General features: G+C 34.3%; 1 protein-coding gene across 6 annotated transcripts in view; it reads right to left on the reverse strand.

Moving 5' to 3' along the window:
* The window catches only part of GAS2 (growth arrest specific 2), a 136,434-nt gene that overhangs the window by 69,527 nt on the left and 42,440 nt on the right, over positions 1-24,467 (reverse strand). For all 6 annotated transcript variants that reach the window (XR_010748929.1, XM_066364334.1, XM_066364327.1 and 3 more), the window contains exons 4-5: positions 14,760-14,901; positions 1,651-1,714 (exon numbers count right to left, since the gene is read on the reverse strand). Coding sequence is in view for 5 of the 6 variants with exons in the window: in XM_066364334.1 (XP_066220431.1) it covers positions 1,651-1,714; positions 14,760-14,901 (206 nt within the window). In the remaining variant the exon portion in view is untranslated. The remainder of the gene's footprint in view (positions 1-1,650; positions 1,715-14,759; positions 14,902-24,467) is intronic.

A 24,467-nucleotide genomic window follows, 5' to 3' on the forward strand; every position in this document is an offset into this window, starting at 1 on the left:
TCAAAACAAACAACCAAACAAAAATTGTCTGCCTAATCAGCTGGGTAGGAACCCCAGAGCACTCGTATTTCTTTTACTCTAGCATTTCAGCAACAGTTATTGAGATTTTACTTTTGATGTTTTCTTCCCTACTGTATTTTTAGCTTCCTCCTATTTTAGGAATATCTTCTAAGTCTTTGGTATTTCTTTGATGCAAAGCTCTTTTTCTGGCAGTCCAAAAGCTCAGGACAGGTAGAAGGGTGGCTTGGCAGAGTTCTAGAAACAACAGGTACCTTTGTCTTACTCCCTCACAGAACCCAAGTAGGTAGCAACACAGACAGGGAATGGAGTGCTAATTAATAGCCAGGCTCTATGAACCTCAACTACGCCTGCATAGTGGAGACCTGAGTCGACTGAAGATGAGGGAGCCTCTCCAGAGGTCCTAACACAATATCGGGGCATGGGGTGAGAGAGCACAGAGAAACCTCCAAATGTCTCAGATAGATTTTCCCACTACTTGTTGAGTGGAGCATCACTCATATTTCATTTTAAAAACATATTTTTTATTAAAATAATCTTTTTCCCACATAATTTTTGTGGTAAAGTAAAATGCATACCTTATATACAATCTGTTAAGATTATATTGAGTATGATGTTTTAAATAACTTGCAGTTACTTCTTTTGATTACAGGTTAATTCTTTCATTGGATCAAATAAATGTCTATGTATCAGTAGAAAGTTTTCTCCCCATAGCTGTAACTTGCTCATGTGCACACATTGTATTGTCTTTTCCTTTTTTTTTTTTTAAATAAATTTCTCTTTGCGAATTTACACCTAAAGCTACCTCTTACTTTATCTTATCAGTTCATCTGATTTCAGCTCTAAAATTATACTCAGCTTTGGGTAAGAAAACATCTTCTAATTTATTCTGCATTTGAATTTTGCATTAAGACTTCTTTGAGGACTTAAATCTTTATTTCTAATATTTTGGGCTCCACAGAACTGTCAGAAGCCCTGCTTGATGGTTTGCAAGGTACTAAAGAAGACAGAAAATAAAGTCAGCTTAGCTAATAAAGCCCCTTCCTCCGCTTAATTAAATATAAATATAATCATGATTTCGACAGTTGCCTCTAGTTCATTTTTTGCCAGAAGACAAAGATTCCACAGAAGTCACTACATAACAATTTTTTGTCCTTCTCTAATCAAAATATGGAGAAGAATTTAAAAACTATTCCCCCACTCAGAATTAGCAACTGAAGAAAGTGAGAGATGAGATGCTGAATGGGAGGAAATGAGGGAAAATGAACAAAATGGAGGCTGAACACGAATAAAGAGTAGAGATAGAGGATAGGAGTGAAGGATTAAGGGAAGAAAATAATGGGAATACATTTTCCAAAAAGGAAAGAGTAATTGTCATATAAATTTTATGTACAACAACCTCCCTTATCCCTCAAGAGAGAGTGTCTTTGACAAGATAACAATGTTAAGAATATTAGTGGCCTGCTTTTAGTTTGCATGACTGCTCTTGAGATGTTGGACTGATCATCATATTTAAAGCAATTGCTTCTCAACAGGTTCGACATCAGCAATAAAAAGCCATCAAGCCTTCAGATGCTTGGATGTTGAGGTGGTCCATGTCTTGACACAGTAGCTAGCATTAGTCTGACCTACCTGGCTGCAATCCGGCCCAGCTCTAGCAAACAGAGACACACTTCTCTGGGTTGCTTGTGGAGGACTGAAAGAAAAGACAGAGGTGGACATGTTCACAATAGAAGGGACTGTAAAGCAACTCAGTGGCAAACAGGCTTGCCATTGACCCCCTCATCCTACCTGTTCCCAGGAACTTAGCTAGTCTTTCCTCTAACTTTCAGAATAACAAGCTTACCCCACAGAAGACTTTGCTTTACTAAAGTCTCCAAGTAGTTTTCAAAATTTTGTTCAGCTCTCCTCCCCAAAGCCATTAGTTTCAGGAAATATCAACCTGTGTAAATCTCATCCTGAAATTATTTTCTTCAATGAGTTAATTTTAGAAAGTCAGTATTGGAAACATATGTGGCTCTAATTATGATATAAATAGATGACAGATACTTTAAAACATACAGCACACAGACTATGGAACAGAGACTGGGCTTTTAAAAATCCTGGGTTTACTTTCACTAATGAGTTTAGCAGAAATAATGAAATGAATAAGAATAAAAATTATACATCACAGTTCCTTGTTATCCTTTCAGCAAAGATGTCAAGTGAGACCCTGAAACTTAATGTCTTTTCCTGATCAAATCTGATTAAGTGATAATTTAAAAAGAAACACTTTCAAATGACTGAATTTTGTAAATATACACCAATATATGCCATCAGCCATCTTTGTACATAAAATAAGCAACTTTAAGAGTATTATTTGCATTGATATTTTTATTCTAATATAATCTGATTACTTAATAAATCTTTACTAATTGCTTTGGATGCAGTAATGTCAGTAATGTTGGCAAGTCAAATTTGCATTTTTTCAGCCTACCAGAGGAATATATACTGCTTATATTACTCTCTTTTTAAACCAAGATTAGAGAATTTTTAAATGTTATATTATAGAATACCTAATAAAGACAACAGATACTGGAAAAAATATCACCGAGAATGGTCTTTACATAGACACAGTTAATATCCTTATTAAAAATATATTAGGTTATTATTAAACTTTAAGAAAAATTGCAATATTGTTTTAATTCTAAAACATAGAATTTATAACTCAATATCCCAGCACTGTTTCATTTCATTAATTTAAACATCTAATTCTTTCTTTATACGGATTAATGTAGTGGCCATATTTGGTCCATGGACACCTGTATGAAATTTGTTGGGAATCTGTGGTGATTAGAAAAATACTCTTACTTGGATTGCTAGTATATGATTTCACTTAGGCTTAAACAGACACAAATTTCTATCTTGTTATACAATGACACCTTTTAAGCTTTTAAAATAAATTCTAATCCCATCAGTAATGTTCATTAAAATAGAATTGATTATTGAATTTCTGAATTATAGATTATTTCCAATCTTAGTAATACAAATTCTAGTTTTGGCTGACCCTTAGTAAATTGTCATGAAACCTTAATTGGAAAATCTAAAGTTACTTTTAATTAAATGGGTTTAAAATAAAGGTTCTTAATATCTCCAATGTCAAATGCACCATCCAGTCCCTGGCTGGAATGATACAAACTTCACAACTTTTGCTATATTAAATCAACTTTAGCACAATATAACTTGTAGACTGTCATATCACATAGGCATCAATTTCAAACAGAGAACAACTAATAAACATTAAAAACAGAAGCAAACAAATAAAAATCAATCTTCCTGTCTAGATAATTAATTTCTTTTGATTTGAACTTTATTTTTGAAAATTCTGTCACAGCACCAAAAAACAAACAAGAGTTTTGAGTAGGAAAAAAGAATACATAAAAACTGAGAAGAATTTTAAGTTTCTACCTAATACTCTCATCTTCAGTGAAAGAAAGCAGTGAGAAGCAAGTGGTTAAAGCACCAGGAACTTTGGACACAAACTCATGCGTTTCTTGACAAAAACTGTCAAAATATGAAAAATTTTGGTGAACAGACCAAATTGTGTGAATGTGGATTTAATAATCACCTATATAAAATAATACCTGATCAAACTATAATGATTCATAGCCAATTTGTTGTAGATATTCTGAGGACTATATAAGCATTGGGAGTAAACATAAATTTATGGCAAATAGAAATCATTCTGTAGAAAAACAATAAGGTGGGTCATATATGAAAAAATGTGATTGATATATAGCATGCATCACTATTGTGTATTTCTTTGCCTCTTTAATAAAACTATAAATTTAAAACAGCTTTTGTACAGCCCATCTCAAATGTCAAATATACCATGGATACATTAGAAATTTAATTTAGGAAACTAAAAAATAATTTCATGATTCTTCATTTATCTCTTTAACAGAACCATCCTATAAAATTTATTTATTTATTTATTTATTTATTTATTTATTTATTTATTATTTTTCTGAAGTGAGAAGTGGGGAGGCAGAGAGACAGACTCCCACATGCACCTGACTGGGATCCACCAGCAAGCCCACCTGGGGGTGATGCTTTGCCCATCTGAGCTGTTGCTCCATTGCAACTGGAGCCATTCTAGTGCCTGAGGCAGAGTCCATAGAGCCATCCTCAGTACCCAGGCCAACTTTGCTCCAATGAAGCCTTGGTTGCGGGAGGGGAAGAAAGAGATAGGGAGAAAGTAGAGGGGGAAGTGTTGAGAAGCCCATGAGCGTTTCTCTTGTGTGCTCTGGCCAGGAATCGAACCTAGGACTTCCACACACCAGGCCAATGCTCTACTGCTGAACAAACCGGCCAGGGTCTATCCTTTAAAATTTAAGTCAAATAAACTTCTTCCTCAGTATTATTTCTTAGAAAATTGCTAATAGAAAGAAAATGTTTTACTTTTCAATATTTTTGGAAAGATTATCTTTTTTTTTTTTTTTTTTTGTATTTTTCTGAAGCTGGAAACAGGAAGAGACAGACAGACTCCCGCATGTGCCCGATCGGGATCCACCTGGCACGCCCACCAGGGGGCAACGCTCTGCCCACTAGGAGGCGATGCTCTGCCTCTCCGGGGCATCACTCTGTTGCTACCAGAGCCACTTCAGCGCCTGGGGCAGAGGCCAAGGAGCCATCCCCAGCGCCCGGGCCATCTTTGCTCCAATGGAGCCTCGGCTGCGGGAGGGGAAGAGAGAGACAGAGAGGAAGGAGAGGGGGAGGGGTGGAGAAGCAGATGGGCGCTTCTCCTGTGTGCCCTGGCCGGGAATCGAACCCGGGACTTCTGCCCGCCAGGCCGACGCTCTACCACTGAGCCATCTGGCCAGGGCGGAAAGATTATCTTTTAATAAAGCAATATAATTGCTTTAAAACACACCTACAATATTGTCTAATGTGTTAAGGAATTTTTAAATATTTGGCATATAATGCCTGACGCATATTAGACAAAAAAAAATAATAACCATCAATGTTTAATAACTAGTAAGCAAAATATAAGATAACTCTGTAGAGGTACATAACTTAGCACAATATTTAGCACAGAGTAATTATACAGTAAGTTTGATATCTCATAATATCAAGGATGATGACAATTATGTGGGGATTATAATGATTGTGACAATGAACAAACTAAATAAAATCTTACCTAGCAATTTTAGAAAAGGCAAGACCTAAATTATGTAAATGTTTATTTAATTGTAAAAACAAACACTCTTACTTTATTGCTATAAAACTAAATTCAAGGCTTTTTAAGCAGTATCTATATTATACCTAAGAGGTGATTGGTTTTGCACCAAGGCAAGTTCTAATTTCACATTAATAAATGGAAAAGTGTAGTGGCCGGAGGGAAGAGCCTGAGCTCTAACACTTCCTAGTTGTGCTGTTTGGGAGGACATTTTATAAAAGCTCAGTTTTCTGAGGGAAAAGAATATTGTGCACCACACATATTTTGGTGAGGATTACACAAAATAATACTTATTGTTGTCATTGGCACAGGAAAGATTTGTCCTAGGTTAGTTTATTATTATTTTTCATTGCTATAAATAATTTATTTGAAGAATATCTCCATCTGGCTTAGTCAAATTAATTCCCATCTTTTTCCTGTAAGCTTTTTCTTGTGCATACACCCTGCTAGTCACAATACTAACTACAGGCAGTCTTTAGGTTGCAAATGAGATAGGTTCTATAGGTTTGAAAATGTTTAAGGATTATATGCACAGAAAGATAACAAATAAATACTATGCTAAGATAAACATCTGTCTAAGTTGCATTTAATAGGTAATTGTACCTGTTCTAACTTTCATACAAATTCAACTTAAGAACAAACCTACAGAACCTGTCTCATTCATAACCCAGGGACTGCCTATGATGGAAGAAACTTGGCAATGAAAAAATGCTTCTGTTGGTAGACTTGTATATTTTAAAGTGTCCTTTTGTATTTGAATATTTTATCATTTATATTCTATCAGAGACAGTAAATTCTAAATTTAATCAAATTTCAAGTTAAATTAGTCAGTTTGGCCAGTATATATAGACAGACATAAAGCAGTTTTCCAATAGCTATTCTGATTTTGTGCTGAGTATAACCAAATTTCAAGTTAAATAAGTCAAATTGGCAAGTATATTTATAGACAGATATAAAACAGATATCCTATAGCTATTCTGATTTTGTACCAAGTATAAAGTTTAACTAGCAATTACATTGGGATATGCCTTTTTGTGAAACACCAATCATGTTACTATTGATTTTCCTCTGTCCCTGAGAATCAGTTAACTTAGATGAGTCTTTTTTTAATAAATTACCAAAATTAATTAAATATTATATATTTTAGAAGATTAAATAACTAAAAGCATGTCTGTCAAGAAGATTAGAAAGGCAACTTTAATATATTGCCCTTGAAATAAAGCCTGTGGGTTGAGTCATGTCCTACTCATTTTTTAACATATTTACTGATTCATCTTTCCAAAAATATAAATAATCCTCTACTTTTACTGAAGTTTACAGTAGAATACTTTTTTTCACTTTCTCATTGTAACATTAATATGGTCTTTCACTTTGTGTTAAGGGTTGTAGAGGTATTACTACTGATTACTTTCCTCTGAACAAATTCTCTTTAAAACATATAAGAAGTTCTACTCTACGGTGAATATTTTCAAAAGGTCCTTTTTTTTTTTATCATTGGAGGCTTCTTTTTAAATAAACAAAACCATTTCAAAGAAACATATAATGCAGAATACCTCTGGGAGAAGTAACACACAGATCTCTATTCAAAAATACGTGGCAAGAGACTCAATGTTATAACCTAGATTCTATAAAAATCTCATGGGTATCAAATGTCAAATGGAATGCTGCTAGCTCCAGGAATAGAAAAGGAGGCCTTCCACTAAAAGCAAGGGGTGAGCTCCAATGTCACAGCATCTGCAAGGAGAAAATGCATTCAACCATAAATGTACACTTTAGCTAAATGTATTAAGTTTTAACAGATGAACGAAGAAATGAAAGCATAAAAAACTGTCTTGTCTACTTAGTATCTATATATTATTGTTACAACATTCACATTAGTCTTGAAGGAAATTAGTTTTTAGATTTATATTTAGGAAGAAAACATAAAAATTATATGTTTGGCTGAATACTATATAATTGTAAAAATATCATAAAAGAAAGGCTGCTCACCTTCCCGGAGTAGAGAATAGGTTCTAATATTTAGGAAGAGTGATACAGTTGAAGATAAGCCAGAAGTCAGGAGTGGGTTCTAGTTTAGGCTGCATAATTTTCTCATCTCTCAAACAGGTGTCTTGCCTTCCTTAAGAGGTAATTTTATAGTTAAGAGAACTTGGCATATGGTAAGCACTTGGCACATGGTAAGCACTCAATAAATGTTACTCCCTGCTTATTTCCCTTGGTTCACAGACCAATACCCTTGGCATCATCTGGGAGCATGACAGGAATGTAAATTATTGGGTCCCACCCAGACTTATTGATTAAAATCTACATTTAAACAAGCTCTCTGGGTGATGAGGGTGCACACTACAGTTTAAGAAGCACTGTATTAAATAACAATTATTTGATAAATGTCGGTTATAATTCCTGTATCTACGGAGTTGGCAAAAGTAGGTTTACAGTTATCACTACGCAAAACAAGGTTTATTCTTATATTATTATTTACCCATATATTATCTATTTTTTTCATACAAACAACTGTAAACCTACTTTTGCCTATCCCTGTATTTTGTTAAAACTATTCGCAAGTGTTTTGATAAGAAATATACCCTAAAAATGTTTAGGATAACAGTGGTGATGATGAATAAAGGGAAAAAATTTTATTTCAATTAGCCATTAATGGGTATCATGGAGACTTTTCTCCTACCAGAACTATAAGGTACAAAAGAGGCCACTTTAGAAGGTGAAGGGATAATAACAACCAGCTCTCAGCCATCATGTGACTCCCTATAACATGATTCAGAAATCTGAGTTTAAAGGTAGGAGGCAGTTAGGCAAGGCACAACAGATGAGGTGCCTTAGGAACTGACCTGAGGGAGGCGAAAGAGCAGAAGGAAAGGCCAACAAGAAAGTCTTGCAAGCTCACTAATGCTGTGTGTGCAGCCAACCTTCTGAGAATCATCATCCACATTGAAAATAGAATATGACATACATATAAATTGCACACAGTGTTGGGCTCATTCATAATCTCATCAGTAGCAGAAGATGTATAGAATGAAATGTAGTTAATTACCTTTGTCACTAAATTGGGAATGTCTTGGCACAAATAGTGCTTTTTTTTTTCTTTAGCACCCAGACCTTATGTTAATTTAATGGATCAAATCACTATCCCTCAGACTATCAGGACAAGGCAAGAGTCTTTTCTAATTTGTTTTATATTTATATTTTATTTTTCCTTTTACTTGACATAATCCTGTGAAGTCCTAAAATTAACTCAAAACATATCTTTCTGTAACACAGTGGGCGTGATCTTTGGAGGTCAATGGTGCTGAATTAAAATCTTAGTGGGGCCATGGGAAAGCTGTGTAACTTATGAAATTGAGTAAATTCTTTAACTCTCTAGGTTTCAGCATTCTCATTTATAAAATGATGGTTTTGGGGAGAGTAGAAATGGTAGCACATGTACATGGTTCAGCTCTCATTATTGAGCATATAGATTTTATTATTAAATATCGTAGAGCAAAAATTTTATCCTGGAAAACTTAGAAAGCTGTCTACTTTCCTAATTTGACCCTGACTCTATCAGGTTCTGATACACCTGTGATTCCTAGGAGACATTTATTTCCTCAATGAGATTGTATTGTTTTGCTTATAACTATTTCTGGCACAGGGCAAATGGCTAAATTTGGAAAGAGTGTTTCTGAGTCCAAAAGTAAAAAGTGAATTGAGATGCTAATAAAGTAAGTGCTTTATGAAAACAAGTGTAAAACAACCCCAAAAGTCTCAATAAATTGTTCTTGGGAAAGAAATAAAGTGAATATTAATAACCCAGAGCTGAATGGATATCCTGAAATTGTCATGCCACATTAATACTAATAAAAGTAATGTAGCTTTTTCTACAGAAATACTCCTATAGTCCTCAATATAGACAACAATAAAAGATTTATCAAACACTGGGAGGCAGGCACAGACTCTTTTTCTGATGCAACAGGTGACGTGAAAGTATAAAAAGGAAAACAGTGTTTAACACTCCACACACAATCCGTTCTACTTTGGACAGCAACAGCACACCAGTACTGCAGATAGATCAGTGATTGACCAACGATCAAAAGGACAAAGGACTTTGGGAAACAGCACATTAGAGTCATGCATCAAAAGAAGACAGTGCCACACAGCAAACATAAACACAGCAAATAAAAATAAAAAGCAAATCACACACATTTGCATGCTAGCACAGCAGAGAGCAAACCCTTTTTTCGCTGAGTAGATTCTTTCTCAGAGAAATAGGTGAAGGATAGTCATTGGGCTCCAAATCCTATAATCATTCAATAACATAATGATATTGACACAATAACAGAGAGCAAAAAGCTATGCATTTTTTAAAGAATTTCCTCCCATCCTTTACCCCCACACCACCTCCCAGCTCACCTGAATGCATACAAATAATGCAAATATAAACACGTCTCGGGAGGAAAAAGTTTAAACTAACATTGATGATTTTTAATTAGTGTGCTAACGTAAATTATAAAAAATAAACCCCCCACACAAGAAAATGACTCTTTTAACTAGTTTCTTACTTAAAATACTTTTTAAAAATTCATGTGAGAGCACCAATTTTAAGATTTATGACAAAACCTTTCACAATTGAAAATAATACATACATTTCTGGTCTTAATTTAAATAATAAAAATGAGCCATATTAAAACATTAAGCATTATTTTATAAAAGGAAGTTAAAGTCTTTGAAAAATTATTACATTTACTGTTAGGAAGAATAGTGATTAATAAATACAGTTCCCAAAATTTTGTATCTCTGCCACGCTGAAAACAGAAAATGCTTTCACACCTATAGTCTTGTAAGCACTTCTTTTCTCTTACTCTACAACTAAAAGTAAGGTTCATTTTTTAAAAAATTATTATTGGGGGATATTTTCTTTTTAGATTGATAGACTACATACTTTTAAATTCAAGAAAACATTCATATTCATCTTTTTAAAATCTAAAACGCAATCTTAATATTCTAAAGGAACCCCCCCCCCCCAAAAAAACAAGTGTTAATAAATCAGAGACATGAAAAATTAAATCCCCTCCAGTCGCTTATATGTCAGCCTGGTTTATACAACTGGGGTTGTAGGTGAGCATTCCATGTAAAATCTTAAGGTTAAAGTATGCTCCACAGAACACAAAAAGAGTTATGTCATCTGTTCCCATGGCAGTATAAAATTCTAGAATCATATGAAATGTCTGTTTAACCTCAATAATGCAAAAAACAGCCCTTATAATACACTGATGTATACATTTTTATGTCCATAAATACTTCACTATGCAAATTGGTTCAACTTATATTTTAACATAAAATTAATTGTTCATGTCTCAGATTATATGACATACCTGTTTACTGGTTAGAGTTTAATAGATAATTGGAGAAGAAAATCATATTACTTGTAACCCAACAACTATTTACCTTTCTTTTAAATTCTAAATACATTTCTTGTTATTTATAACATATAAATGTGTGAGTTTCCCATAGCCTTAAAATCTCAAGAATATTATCTTTGGATGTTATTTGTGGATGACTGTAATTTGTTCAAGCTATCACCAAATGTCATAGATTCAGTTCATTCTCATATTTTTTATTATTATAAAAATGTTTCAGTGGACATTCTGAAGCCTATTTCTACTTATTACCTTTGGATAAACTTTTAGAAGTAGATCCACTTGATAAGAGGATATAAACACTCCTGAGGTCTCTGATAGACAACGTCAAATTGCCCTCCAAAAGAGACACACCAATGTCCAATTTCCTCCAGTAATGTGTAAACACCCTATTATCCTGCTTACTCAAAATGAAACATAATTTTCTTAATTTTTTTGCTAATTTTTCAGTATTTCATTGCCTTACCTTATTACTAAGGTGTCCAATGATTTTTATATCTTTGTTAGATTTTTATATATCATTTATGAATAAGTTGTTCATGACTTTTGCCCATTTTTAGATTGGCTCATTCTGGAGATACTTTAGTATAGTTGTGAAATTATGAGATCTAAGAACTGATATTTCATAGAGGAAAAATTATCAAGAATGCCATAGAAGGTAAATTGCAGGTTATATTCTGTATGTGCTTATATGGAATTATATCATTTGGCATAGAAAGTTATCTGCCAGGACTCAAGAAGACAAGAAACCTGAGAGGAGCATATGAACTAAGCTGCTGTCCATACTCCCCAGTTCATCCCTGGCATACGTTCCCCACCCACTGAGATTTCTTGTCATTAGCTGTTATGGAAAGAGAACAGATTGAGTTGTGAATCAAGATCCTCTCACAAATAACTGTACAAAAAGAACTGCAGCAGAGGGTTAGTATATCAATTGCCACAAAGATAAGGATGCTCTGTGCAGGCAAAGACCTTTGAACAGCTAAACACAGAAGCCTCTTGATACACACTCAGTACAGTGATCTACTTTATCATTCATTCAAACAGATTTTCCCCTTCATCAGGGCATCTTTTCATTTTCTTTGCTATTCAAAACACCAGAACACAAAGGATGCTCTTCATCTTGTATGCTACTGAAATGAAATCTTGAGGTTAAAAAAAAGAAAAAACAAACCTTGCCCTAAATTCCCTTTCAAAAGTGAAGTGTGAAAAGACATCAAGCAGAGTACACAGTGTTATTGTTGCAAGAAAGTCAATTCTGCAAGTACGGAGTACAAGGCCATGAGCAGTGGCTCAATCACTTCCTCGTCTAAGGGAATAATAAGAAAAATTCAAGGAGAAAGGGTTCCACTTGTGGAAATGGAATTTCTCAGTGTCCTTCTTCTTGATTATCATTAACATCTATGAGCACAGCTGTTTCCTTTCTCTGAATAATCCTAAAGTCAATGCTACAATATTGGCTCCCTTCCTCCTGCTCCCTGGGGCCTATTGTACATCCCCTCACATCCTATTCAGAGCAGCAGAAATTTTAAATTTATCTTTTCATTAAGCAGCAAGCTAGAATGCCTATTGCTTTAATTTGGTACTTTGAAAATTAAATTTTTAAAAAAATTTTAATAGCCTTGAAAACTTTGTCTTATTAACCTTTCATAGCTATGTAAATGCATTTTCATTGTGAGGTATAAGCGAAGTTATAGAAGATAAGCAAAATCAAAGATATTTTAACTAAATATTTGATAGTTATTATATTTAAATTTTCACGGACTTTCTTTTTATAAAGTTTTTTTAAAAAGGGGAAGAAATGGATCATCTCAAATTTTTTCTAGACATAATTCTATATGCTTCAGAATACATATTTATATACCACAATCATTATTACATATGCTGCTCTAGGATTTATTGTTTGAAAATAAAATATTACTTATTATATGAATGGGGTTTTAAGAAGCAATTAAGGTACTAAGAAATATGCATTCCATTCTCATTAAGGACATTGGGCTATGGTGATATTTACTCCAGAGAAAATATATTACTAGACTGATTGACTCTTCTTGGATTCCAACTAAAAGTTTTATTAGTTCATATAACAAAAGAACTCAATGGAGAATGATAAAATTGAGACATGATCACATTTACATTTATAGTTAGTAATCCACTTGCCCTACAGTGGTCACTGAAAAATGTTTCACTAATGAAAACCTGTGCAATGAACAAATTAATAAGCAATAAAGCAGTTTCTCCATGTGGCAACATTTTGGTCATGCAGGGACACTCCAGAATTTTAAATTAGGATGGTATTTGTCCACTCATGAGGAATGTCCTCCTAAGATTTGATTATATAGCCGTGTGTGTGTATATGAATATTTACTAGATCTTTCAAGAATATTTTTCATAAGTAATTCCTGCACACTCCCTTTTTAAAATCCTCCACACACAAAATTTCCTGTTAACCTGAAAGTTAAAATCTATCTGTAAAATTAACACCAGACTTAAAAAAGAGGTATATACACTGCTCACAAAAATTAGGGGATCAGGGAACATGGAGATACTCCAGTACTTTCAGCCTTTTGTATAGTGCATTTTCACCAATGAAATAAAAGTTGATTTTGCATCTCATTTGCATAATTAAACAACTATCTTTGACTTGTTTGCTTTTGTGATGTTCTTGTTAAATAAAACAAATCAAATGCTTTTTCTTTTTGCTTCATATTCATTTTGAAATATCTGCTAATTTTTGTGAGCAGTATACACACACACACACACACACACACACACACACATATCTTCCACAAAATTTGTTTTACATTATTAGAGAGAAAAGTAAGAACAGTCAAAGCCCATTCATATAATGAACGTTCAGGAAGCACACTTTTAACATAGTATGCTATTGTGTAATTATTCCGGTTTATTTTTTCGTTCAGGTATAAAATGCTCTTCTAGTCTAAATTCATGTATTTTCCTACTCTGCTGAGATAATTCTCAGAAACTTGATGATAACCTTTTCCTTATCACATCAATTCCTCTTAGTACAAATACAAATTCCCTTAAGCACAAAAAAAATGAGTAAGGTTTTAGCTGTTCTCATCAATTTCCTAGGTTCAACAGAGGAATATTGCTTTGTGAGCCCTGGGGCATAGAGGATTCTGTTTAGAAAGCAATTTGTACACTTGTTCTCTCTGAAGAATGCTCAACTTATTCTGATATTAATTTTAAATGGGGCAAAAGTAGGTTTACAGTTGTTTATATGGAAAATAATGCAATAATTAAAAAACAATACAAGAATATATTCAGTCTTTTGCATACTAACAGCTCTAAATCTACTTTTTGCGCACCTTGTGTTTGGTATATGATTTTATGAATTGGTTCTTTTAAAGTCTCACTCAACAGAACAAAAGCTTTTCCTGTCCCCCTCCTAGACTCTGTCTTCTCTCTTCACTCAGTTTTATTTCATGAGTAATGTCAAAACCCTGGACACTGCATGTTTTATCCCAAAGAAATCCAAAAACTCATTCTATGGTCTGGAAGTGGATTTGCCAAAATTCAATCATAAAACAAAATAAGACAAAAAATAACCCAATTATCTGTGTAGACCTGGGTACTAAGACATCTGTCTTTTATTTCATTATCTTTAATTACTTCAGTCTCCTGCTTGCTTGACTGATGTTTAACTCACCAAAAAATTAATTAACAGACTTCAGTTTCAACAAAGAGAACTTGTGGGAAATGATGTTTTCATACCTTTGCAGAAGGGAAAAGACAGTAGTGTTGTCATAGCTGGAACATATATAACTACTGCTTGACTAGGCAGGTAAAAACCTGATGGTAAAATTGAACTCTACGCTTTCCAAACATCCCCTAATTTTGTGTTGTATTTATTTGATTTTCTATTGGAAATAAGTGTGCTAATTACGTTCCTATTTTTAATGCACAGATAACCAATAATAAGAGGACATGCATCTTTCTACCTTCAAAACTCATTTACAACAAACTACAAGTTTTTTTAAATTAATCTGTGAAATTACATCACACAAAAATGTTAGCTTTGATAGTTATATTAACAAAGACTACAATTTTAATATTTTATCAGTGAAAATTCTGAAGAAAATACATACCCAGACCTTCCGATTCAAATAGACATGTCTCATCTACTCCTAAATCTCGGCACCAGGATAAGAAATTTGCTGTATTGTCTCGGGCAAAAAAGGAGCCTGAGGGGGCACTGGCTTTGCAGGGAATCTTCTTCAAGGGCAGATTCTGAAAAACAAAGCAATCTCACTCTGGAGGAATTCTGGCAAAGTTATCAGAACAACACATTAAATATACATTTATGTTTTCAACAGAATGCTTTGGGATGACCTCATGTCAATAAATAGGTTAGTGAAGAACTATTGAAAAGGAAGTGAAATGTAAATAATACTTTGCTGGCAATAAGAGAGTATAAAAATCTGTGCCTTTAAACATACTTTTTAGTATCTAGTGATAAATATACATAAATCCCTTCTCTGGCTCAGATGGCCCTTTTACTTTCTTTTCTATTATTTTTTGGCCTTCTCTTCCAAGTATTCTATCAGTATTTATCATGAAGCATTTATAAATGTATTTCTCATTAGTGCAAGAAGAATAAAACACAAATACAGGGTATGACAAAAGTAGGTTTACAGTTGTGAGAATGCAAAACACAGTTTATTCTTAAATTATTATTTATTAATTATTGTATTATTTTCTATATTAACCACTGTAAACCTACTTTTGCCACAACCTTTATAGTATGTGAACATGTATAATATATATAACACACACCTGCATTCTTACATGCATACAAATACACACACTATAAAAATTACACAAAAACTATAAAGTCAAAAAAAGAGCAGCAGAATTATTGAACATCATAAGTCTCCATCACCAACACCAAGAAAAAAATATGAAAAATCTATTAACAGTAATATTCTATCGTCTTTTGTCTAGACTATTTCCTTTTAAACCATAGGGTATTGTTATATTATATAATATAAAAATTGTTTTGGTTGGATTTCTGCTATCTGACCTTGAAACATATGTATTCTGCACCATTTCTCTTCTGGGATATGAAAATGCATAAGATAAGGGAGGGTGTGAACCTCTACAGACTTTTATATTAACAGTTTCTCATAATTTTAGCCAGCATATCTCTCTTGGCACCATACCAAGTGCTATAAAATGTTGTGCAGGTTTTTTTAAAAAATAGAATAAAACCAGTTCCCACAGCATTCCATGAAGTTATACAGTGTGACTCTATGTGACTGAGTCACGAATTTGGATGATGTGAGCTACACAGAGCTTTGCCTCAAAGAGAAAAAAGACCAAAGGAGAAGCACTTGTTAATTTAAATTTATAGCTAGGATATTTCCTCTCTTCACTGTGAACCCGCAAATGTAACCAAAATGCTGTTGATTGGTGAGCTCCTAACACGGATGATTATAAAGATGAAATAGTGGCCCATTAGTGGACTGGTGAAGTCCTGCTAAGATCACTACTACTAGCCTTCTTTTTATTTTTTGACAGAGACAGAGAGAGAGTCAGAGAGAGGAACAGATAGGGACAGACAGACAGAAAAGGAGAGAGATGAGAAGAATCAATTCTTCACTGCAGCATCTTAGTTGTTCATTGATTACTTTCTCATATGTGCTTTGACTGGGGGGCCACAGCAGAGCGAATGACCCCTTGCTCAAGCCAGTGACTTTGGGCTCAAGCCAGCAACCTTTGGCTTCAAGCCAGTGACCTTTGGACTCAAGCCAGTGACCATGGGGTCATGTCTATAACCCCATGCTCAAGCCAGCAACCCCATGCTCAATCTGGTGAGCCACACTCAAGCTAGCAACCTTGGGGTTTCAAACCTAAGTCCTCAGCATCCCAGTCCAACACACTATCCACTGTGCCACCGCCTAGGCTACTAGACTTCTTCATGAGCAAGGACTTCAAGCTAGACAACTAGAACACTCAGTTGCTATATCAGTTCAAGGTTGTACTGATCCATTTCTTTGCTGTTGACTGAATTTGATTTAGCGTAGACATAATCTAAATTTTTGCATGACTACACAAATATCTTTATAGATATATACTTTAGGTACTATAGGTATGTATATAAATGAAAAATGGGGTTACCTATATAGCAATATCACTTTAACCAATTTGATAAAGTAATGGTTTTCAGGGAAATTCTTTCCAATATGAATTATAAAAATAATCAGAAATGGTAGATTATAATATCTCCTTTATAAAATATTCAAACATCAATTAGTTAGTATTTCTTAGAATTTCAACACATATATCCTTAAATCTAGCATTTCATTTTTAAGAATATATCCATCCTACAGATAAAAGAGCTCTATTGCTTAAAAGTCAATGTATACTTATTGTAACAGTGACTGAACAGGAAAAATATTGAAATAGGAATATGTCAAGAGAGGGCTAATGGAATAAAATACAGTGTATGAATACAATGGAACTCTATGCAATCATTTATAAAGACTAAGATAAATGTATCTGGAACCATAAGTACTGCTCACAAAAATTAGGGGATATTTTATAGCTTCATATTCATTTTGAAATATTCCCCAACTCTTCTCACAAAAATTAGTGGATATTTCATAGCTTCATATTCATTTTGAAATATCTCCTAATTTGGGGGAGCAGTATATATATATATATATATCCTTTATATAATCTTAAGCAGAAACTATAATTTACAAACAGAAATATATATATGTTATAATTTCATTTTGTGATGTGTGAATACATATACATACTGGTGACACAGTGACTTTGGGCTCAAGTCAGCGACCCTTGGCTTCAAGCCAGTGACCTTTGGACTCAAGCCAGCGACCATGGGATCATGTCTATATACATACTGGTGACACACACATGCAATAGAGATGGACATATATGAAATTAAATTGCATATAAATATGTTATATTATAAGTATGAATATTATATTTATACAATGTTAATTAAGAAAAACTCAAGGACAGGCATCAAAACAACAGTAATGACATTTGAGGAAGATGACTATACATAGAGATTATTTAATTATTTTATATAATTCCAAAACAAAATCATAGGACTTTGAGTGACTTTTCATTATTTTCCTATTAAATAGTAAAAATGAGTAAATTATGTTAACCAAAATATAAAAAAAGTGTATTTGCTCAAACAAAAATCTCTAAGAGGTGACTATATAATGTGAATAAGGCAAAGATCATCTTTAAGAACTGAAATAGATCTAAACACTGAGCCACTTCAAGATCTATCACCTCTGTCTCTGGGTGGGGAAAAAAATAACTTTTGAAAACACTTCAAATGGATAAATGAATTTGAGTACAGGAACTATAATGTAAGAACTCTACAATACTTGACATAGCTAAAGGACATGAGGGGTATGAGGGGTATGCCTTAAAGAAAAACAATACCCATAGCACATAAAAGAAGCTGGAGATTGACTTGACACTTAATTTTGAGAGAATACCCACAGACAACAAGCCCTCCCCTGAGAGAATACCCACAGACAACAAGCCTTCCCCCACAATTGTTCAGCCTACTCTTTAAGAACTTTCAAGGACAAGTGTATAAAATAAAATAGCATTTTTCCGACCTGCAAGCCTGTGGGCCTTACAAAGTCATCTACACATCATATACCAGAATCTAAGTATTATATTTATTTAAAATTCATTCATATTGGAAGACATGGGAGTTATTTTAGGACAAATAAAATGAAAAAAAAAAAAAAGCTGGCTATTGTACTTCATAAATTCGGAATGTTCAGTGCAGAGAAATTCATCAGTAACACTGATCTAAGAACTTGGCATTTAAGTGATGTATTTGGGTATTTATTTCTGTACTGGTGCTGTTAGATTTAGTGCTTTCATGTCGCCTGAAGACTAGAAACTGTAAATAGTGTGAAAGAAAGCTTCCAGTCTTAATCCAGATAAAATTTTTTATTTGGTAAAATATTTTTAAAGTCATGTTCATTAGTCCAAATGAGTAACAAACCCTACGTGCAGCTCCCATAAAGGCCATCACATACAACCTACAACCAGGTGGAGGATCTCTGCTCACCGGCTGAGAGGTGTAGCCCATAGCTTGCAGGATCCAATATTCTCTTTGCACACCAACCAAAAAGGAAAGGGTGAAGGATCTTCCCAGGGCTAACATGCTGTTTATAAGTTAGAGTCTTGGTCCTAGACAATTGGCTCAGTGGTAGAGCATCAGCTGGTGTGTGGAAGTCCAGGCTTCGATTTCGGTCAGGGCACAAAGGGGAGATGACCACCTGCTTCTCCACCCTCCCTCCTCCCACTTTCTCTCTCTCTCTCTTTCTCCCTCCTGCAGCCATGGCTCGAATGGTTCAAGCAAGTTGGCCCAGGGTGCTGAGGATGGCTCCATGGCCTTGCCTCAGGTGCTGAAATAGTTCAGTTGCCAAGCAACAGAGCAGTGGCCCCAAATGGGCAGAGCATCGTCCTATAGGGGGCTTGCTGGGTGCATCCCAGTCTCTCTACCTCCACACCTCTCGCATGCGGGTGTCTGTCTCTCTGCCTCCACACCTCTCACATAATTAAAAAAAAAAAGTCTTAGGGAAGTCTGATTTTACTTGAAGACCAAATGATTCAGTAATACCAACCCTCAGTACCTTTGGAACTTAAAAGATTTTGACACATTTTACAAAAGGTATTTATGAAGATCTTAAAACTTTAGTAATTAAGTCTTTTTCAGTTCTATGTTTTTTTTAAAAAAAAACCTTTGTTACGAACTCTAGGTCCTCATAAAAATCCTGAAAGCCAACTCCAAATCTCTTCTGTAATATCAATAAATAAAATTGAAAACGAAGCTACTGAATAAAATTAACTTCTACGTTGCCAAGAAAATCTTGAACAAGAGGTAATTATGTAGGCATATGCCTGAATAGCTGAAAACTGATCATAGATAGAGAGAGGGATACTTCAGATCTAAAGACCTAGGGATTTAATAAAGAAGCTGCACCTAGATTACTGATATATCTTCCATATCAGTTTTCCTTTTACTGCCTAACTCTTCAAAGAACTCCTACAGTATTTCAATTATACACTATCTTTGTTAACTCATTAATTTTTTCAGACAATGCTATTATATATTAAGTCCTCAAAACCTGATTGACGAATGCATGAATGAACAGTTAGACTGGACCCCTCAAACTCAACCATAATCAACATGATAGCGGGAGCAAAGCCTGTTTTAAGTTTTTACATTGTCAAGAAATATGTTTCTAAGGCTTTCAAAATTCACTAAATTCATAGTATAATTGATTATACATAAAGTGTTTCTTATAAATTAAGAAATGCATAACTGAAAAATGTTAAGTAATACCTTCCAACTATTTTTGAAAGTTACTGAATACAGAATGCTATGTGGAGAACAATAGCCAAGCTAACTGAGATTGAGTAGAGATTTAGACTCATGTACTCACTAGCCAGGGTCACACTACTGTACTCTAGCCTCCACGATGTGAAATTCAATATTTATGTTAGCAAAATGAGAAATGACTACCAAAAAAACCCCACTGGGATCATCTGCAAGTAGTCAGTAGGATGCATATTAACTTTTCTAATACCAAGAGTCTTAAGTTTATCCTTTCATCTCTCAGTGGGTGGAACCCAAAATATGTACTCATAGTGCTCAAAATACTTCCAGACTAGATGATTAACATACAAGAGAATGGTTTGAATTTTAATAATGTCCTCCTCCCCATTCCCTCTGGTAACAACCAAGTTAGATTGCAATAAAAAGAAAAATTTTAATTTACTTCTAAAGGCTTTTATTTTAATCCATTACCATTTAGGCATGTGCTAGGACTTTGGAGTCCAATTGCCTGAGTTCATACTCAGCTATGTCACCTTCTCACAATGATACTTTTGGGCAAATTATTTAATGTTTCTGTGCCTCAGTCTCCTATTCAATAAACGCAGAAAATAATGTATTCCATTGGCTATGTGTAGATGAGAGTAAATTAAATAATATAAATCAAATGTAGAAGTATTCAATAAAGGTTCTCTATTATCATCATCATCAACGCAAGTAAAATATACTAAATTGCCTACAGTTTTCTTTTCTCATATTTTCTTGTATACATTTCATTTTTACTTATGGGTACAAGAACTCAGAAAAAGATTGGCAAACAATTTAGTTCTATCTTCATGCTAAACTTGAATCTTTCCTCTAGAATAGTTTTTCAGTAGAACTTCTTGTAATAATGTATGTGTTCTTTATCTATACTATCCATTATATTGACATATGACTATGGAGCACTTGAACTGTAGTGAGTGTGAATGAAGACTAATTTTTAAATTTTATTTCATTTATTCAATTTAAATGTAAATAGACACACATGGCTTGTGGCCATCATATTAGATAGCACATTCATAATAAGGAGAGTAAAGCCATTATTAAAGATTAAGAGAGTTCAATATTTGATCACTTGACTAATTTCCCCTAACTAATATCATTCCCAGGTCTTTCAAGTATCCTCAAATCCAATAGTTTCCCTTTATATAGTTACTTAGATATACAACTATGTTGGTCATTTAAAAAAAGTTTACTTATACCGTATGTTGTAAAGTCCAAAATGTGTGTGTCTTAGCTATGGTGTCATGAGGATTATAGCTTTAAAGGGCAATAGTGACTAGTTCTATTTATAATAGTTATAATCTACTCCTAGAGAAAACCAAGATCTTATTTGTCATACTGCCACAGTGCCAAATACAGTGCTTTATACAGAAGCAGTACTAATATTGTTTTCTGAATCATATGGTAGGTGGGGGAAGAAGCAATTAACACTGTAAGGACCTACCATGCTCTAGGCCCATGATGGCAAACCTATGACACGTGTGTCAGCACTGACACGCGTAGCCATTTCTGATGACACGCGGCCGCATACCAGAGAAGTATGGGGCTACATGCCGAGAAGCACGTTTCATCCTCAGCTCCTGCACGGCCAGGTGCAGTAACCGAGGATAAAACATTTGCTGTAGTGTAGACACTCTGTGCGGGAGGTCTATAGGCCAAAACAACAGAACTCTGGCACAGAGTGTCTAGTTCTGGGAATTCCAATTAGGCCATTAGGGGATCTTTGACCTCACTTCTGGCTGGCGGAGCAGGGAGCAGCGGAATGCCATGGGGGGGTGCATTTCTGGGGGTCCTGTGATCACCATTACCAGCAACCACATAACCATAACAACCATCATCCAATCTAGTGTTCTGGGGTGTCGTGGATTTCTAATTGACCATCATTACTGAGATAAGTGAGGGGGAGGCTGGGAGAGGCGAGGGCCTGTGCTATGAGTGCCGTTCCAGCCATTAGAAATAGCAGCAGCCGCCATCTTAATTTATGTAAGATGCAAACTGCAGAATTTCAAGACAACATCTGGGCTCAGATGTTTGTCAACTTGAGGTCAAAGCTTGAGAATCTGGAAAGGTGCTGCTTGGAGAATTAAGAAGAGTGCCACTACGAACAGGAAATTTGGAGTGCCTGGAACTGACTACCAGACACTTTTAGCGCCCTAAAAAATATAGCAATGGCTTTACTCACAATTTTTCCCTCTACATACTTTTGTGAGACCTTATTCTCAGCCACGGGGGGATGCATTTCTGGGGGCCCTGTGATATTATTATTATTTATTTGATATTAAATAATATCAAAACCAACAAAAGAAACAGATTGACAGATGAAGTTAGTAGCGTTTGCTTGGGCTTGAAGTGTACAAAATACCAACCTTCAATTGAAGATTTGGCCAATGAAATTCAGCAACAAAAAAGTCACTCTTAGGCAGGTTAGTTAAAGAATTCCCCCTCCCCCTCACTTATCTTAGTTCACGGCACCCCACACAAGTTAAATAATATAAAGACCAACAAAAGAAACTGACTGACAGATGAACAAAGAAGTCACTAAGCAGGTAAGTTAAATAATTAGTTTTTGGTTTATTCAATACAGTTATATATTATAGTTATACATTTTTGTTATTTAAACTATAAATATCGTGAAATTATGGGTTTTTTCTCGAAGTGACACACCACCTGAGTTATGCTCGGTTTTTTGGCGAATATTGACCAACCAAGCTCAAAAGATTGCCCATCACTGCTCTAGGCACATAAAACTTACTTTCATATAGAATATGCTATTTAATTCTCAAACAATGGTGCCATGACTCACCCATCATTAATTAGGTAGGTAGAGTATCTCTATTTTCCAATAGCATTTCCATTTTTTCCATGAAAATAATGAACTCATGCACAGTTAAAGTCAAATCATTCAGTTTCTTATACCCATATACTTCTACTTGTTCCACAACAGCTCACCAATGCCTGAAATTTAATATATTTCAGCATTTGATTTATTTCCCTTTTTTTGTCCAGGTAACATTAAAATAAAGAATTACATAATCTTTTCCATCTATTCAAACTAGAAAGAAATGAAGAGAATGGCATATTTACTTCTCTATATGTAGTGAACTAAAGATTGAATACTAGGCAGTTTAAAATCCATTATTCACAAAAATTTGAAGCAAGCTACTTCCCTTGATTGTTATTTATTTCAGATGTAAAACAGAAGAGATGCATAAAGAAGACGTGGAAAATGCCAAGAACTAATATATTTCCTTTTCCAAAGGGCATACAGAATGTACTGTTCAAATACACAGTCAATAGTCACATTTTCCAAAATGGAATCAATGTTTCCATTCTCTTGCTAATTTTAGGTTTGCTATATATTCTCTTTTTAAGAATTCAATAAAACTATTTTATTGAACATTCACATCAAGATACCTAAATGTAACTACTAAGTAACTTCAGAAAGGATGAAAATACATTCTTTAAGATCAAAATTATTAAAATTAAAAATAGCATAAAATGTTCTTTCTGGTACCATCAACTTCTCCTGGGTAGTCTGCAATAAGCCTTCATGCCTCAGACAAATTGAGCTATGATTTAGTACAGTAGCAACTTATCTCACTAGGACTGAATTCAAAATTCACTTTTGCACTCTCCAATATATTGAGAGGAAACAGAATTTGCCAACCCAAAATATGCCTTTTGGGATAGTGACTATTCTAAGCTGATAATTGTTAAGAAACAAAAGACTCAAAGAAACAATCTTTGACCTTCCCCCTCACGGCCCCCAAAAATTTTAGATAGAGGAATCACTCCAGGAAGGGAACTATCATTGTAGATAACTAAAATTTAATATGAACTAGGTGTGATAGATGGGGAGGAACCTACAAAAGCCATCTGATCAAAGTCCTCTCTGTGTCCCATTGTTCAAGATGGCTCAGCAAACATTTATTTACCAAACATTTGCTTTTCCATCTCCTTGTGAATTGCTTTCCTGCCCTTTGAAATCCCAAACCACAACTCCCCATTTCTCCTGAGCTCAAAGAGGCATATAAGCCTCAATTGCTCAATTTGTCCTCAGGTCCCACATTTTTTTATAAAAACCCTTTGTGTAAATATTTAATAAATTTGGTTCTTTTCTCCTGTTAATCTGCCTCATGTCAATTGAACTAGTAAACCAGCCAGAAGAACATATAAGAGTATAATAAAAGTTACATTTCTTACCCTACAATATATTTCACTTTATAGAGGACAGGTCTTTACAGCAAAATTTGGTGCAATGTCTATGCTATAACTGCTTTAAGAATATTCACATAAATAAAATGAGAAAAAAAAAAGGTTTCTTGTAGCAGAATTCTGGTATACCCTGAAAAATGAAGAAAAACCACTTAAGTAAATGAAGGAAAATCACTTAATCACTAAAGAAAGG

The sequence above is a fragment of the Saccopteryx leptura genome, chromosome 1, assembly GCF_036850995.1.
Source record: "Saccopteryx leptura isolate mSacLep1 chromosome 1, mSacLep1_pri_phased_curated, whole genome shotgun sequence".
In the NCBI taxonomy this organism is placed as follows: Eukaryota; Metazoa; Chordata; class Mammalia; order Chiroptera; family Emballonuridae; genus Saccopteryx; species Saccopteryx leptura.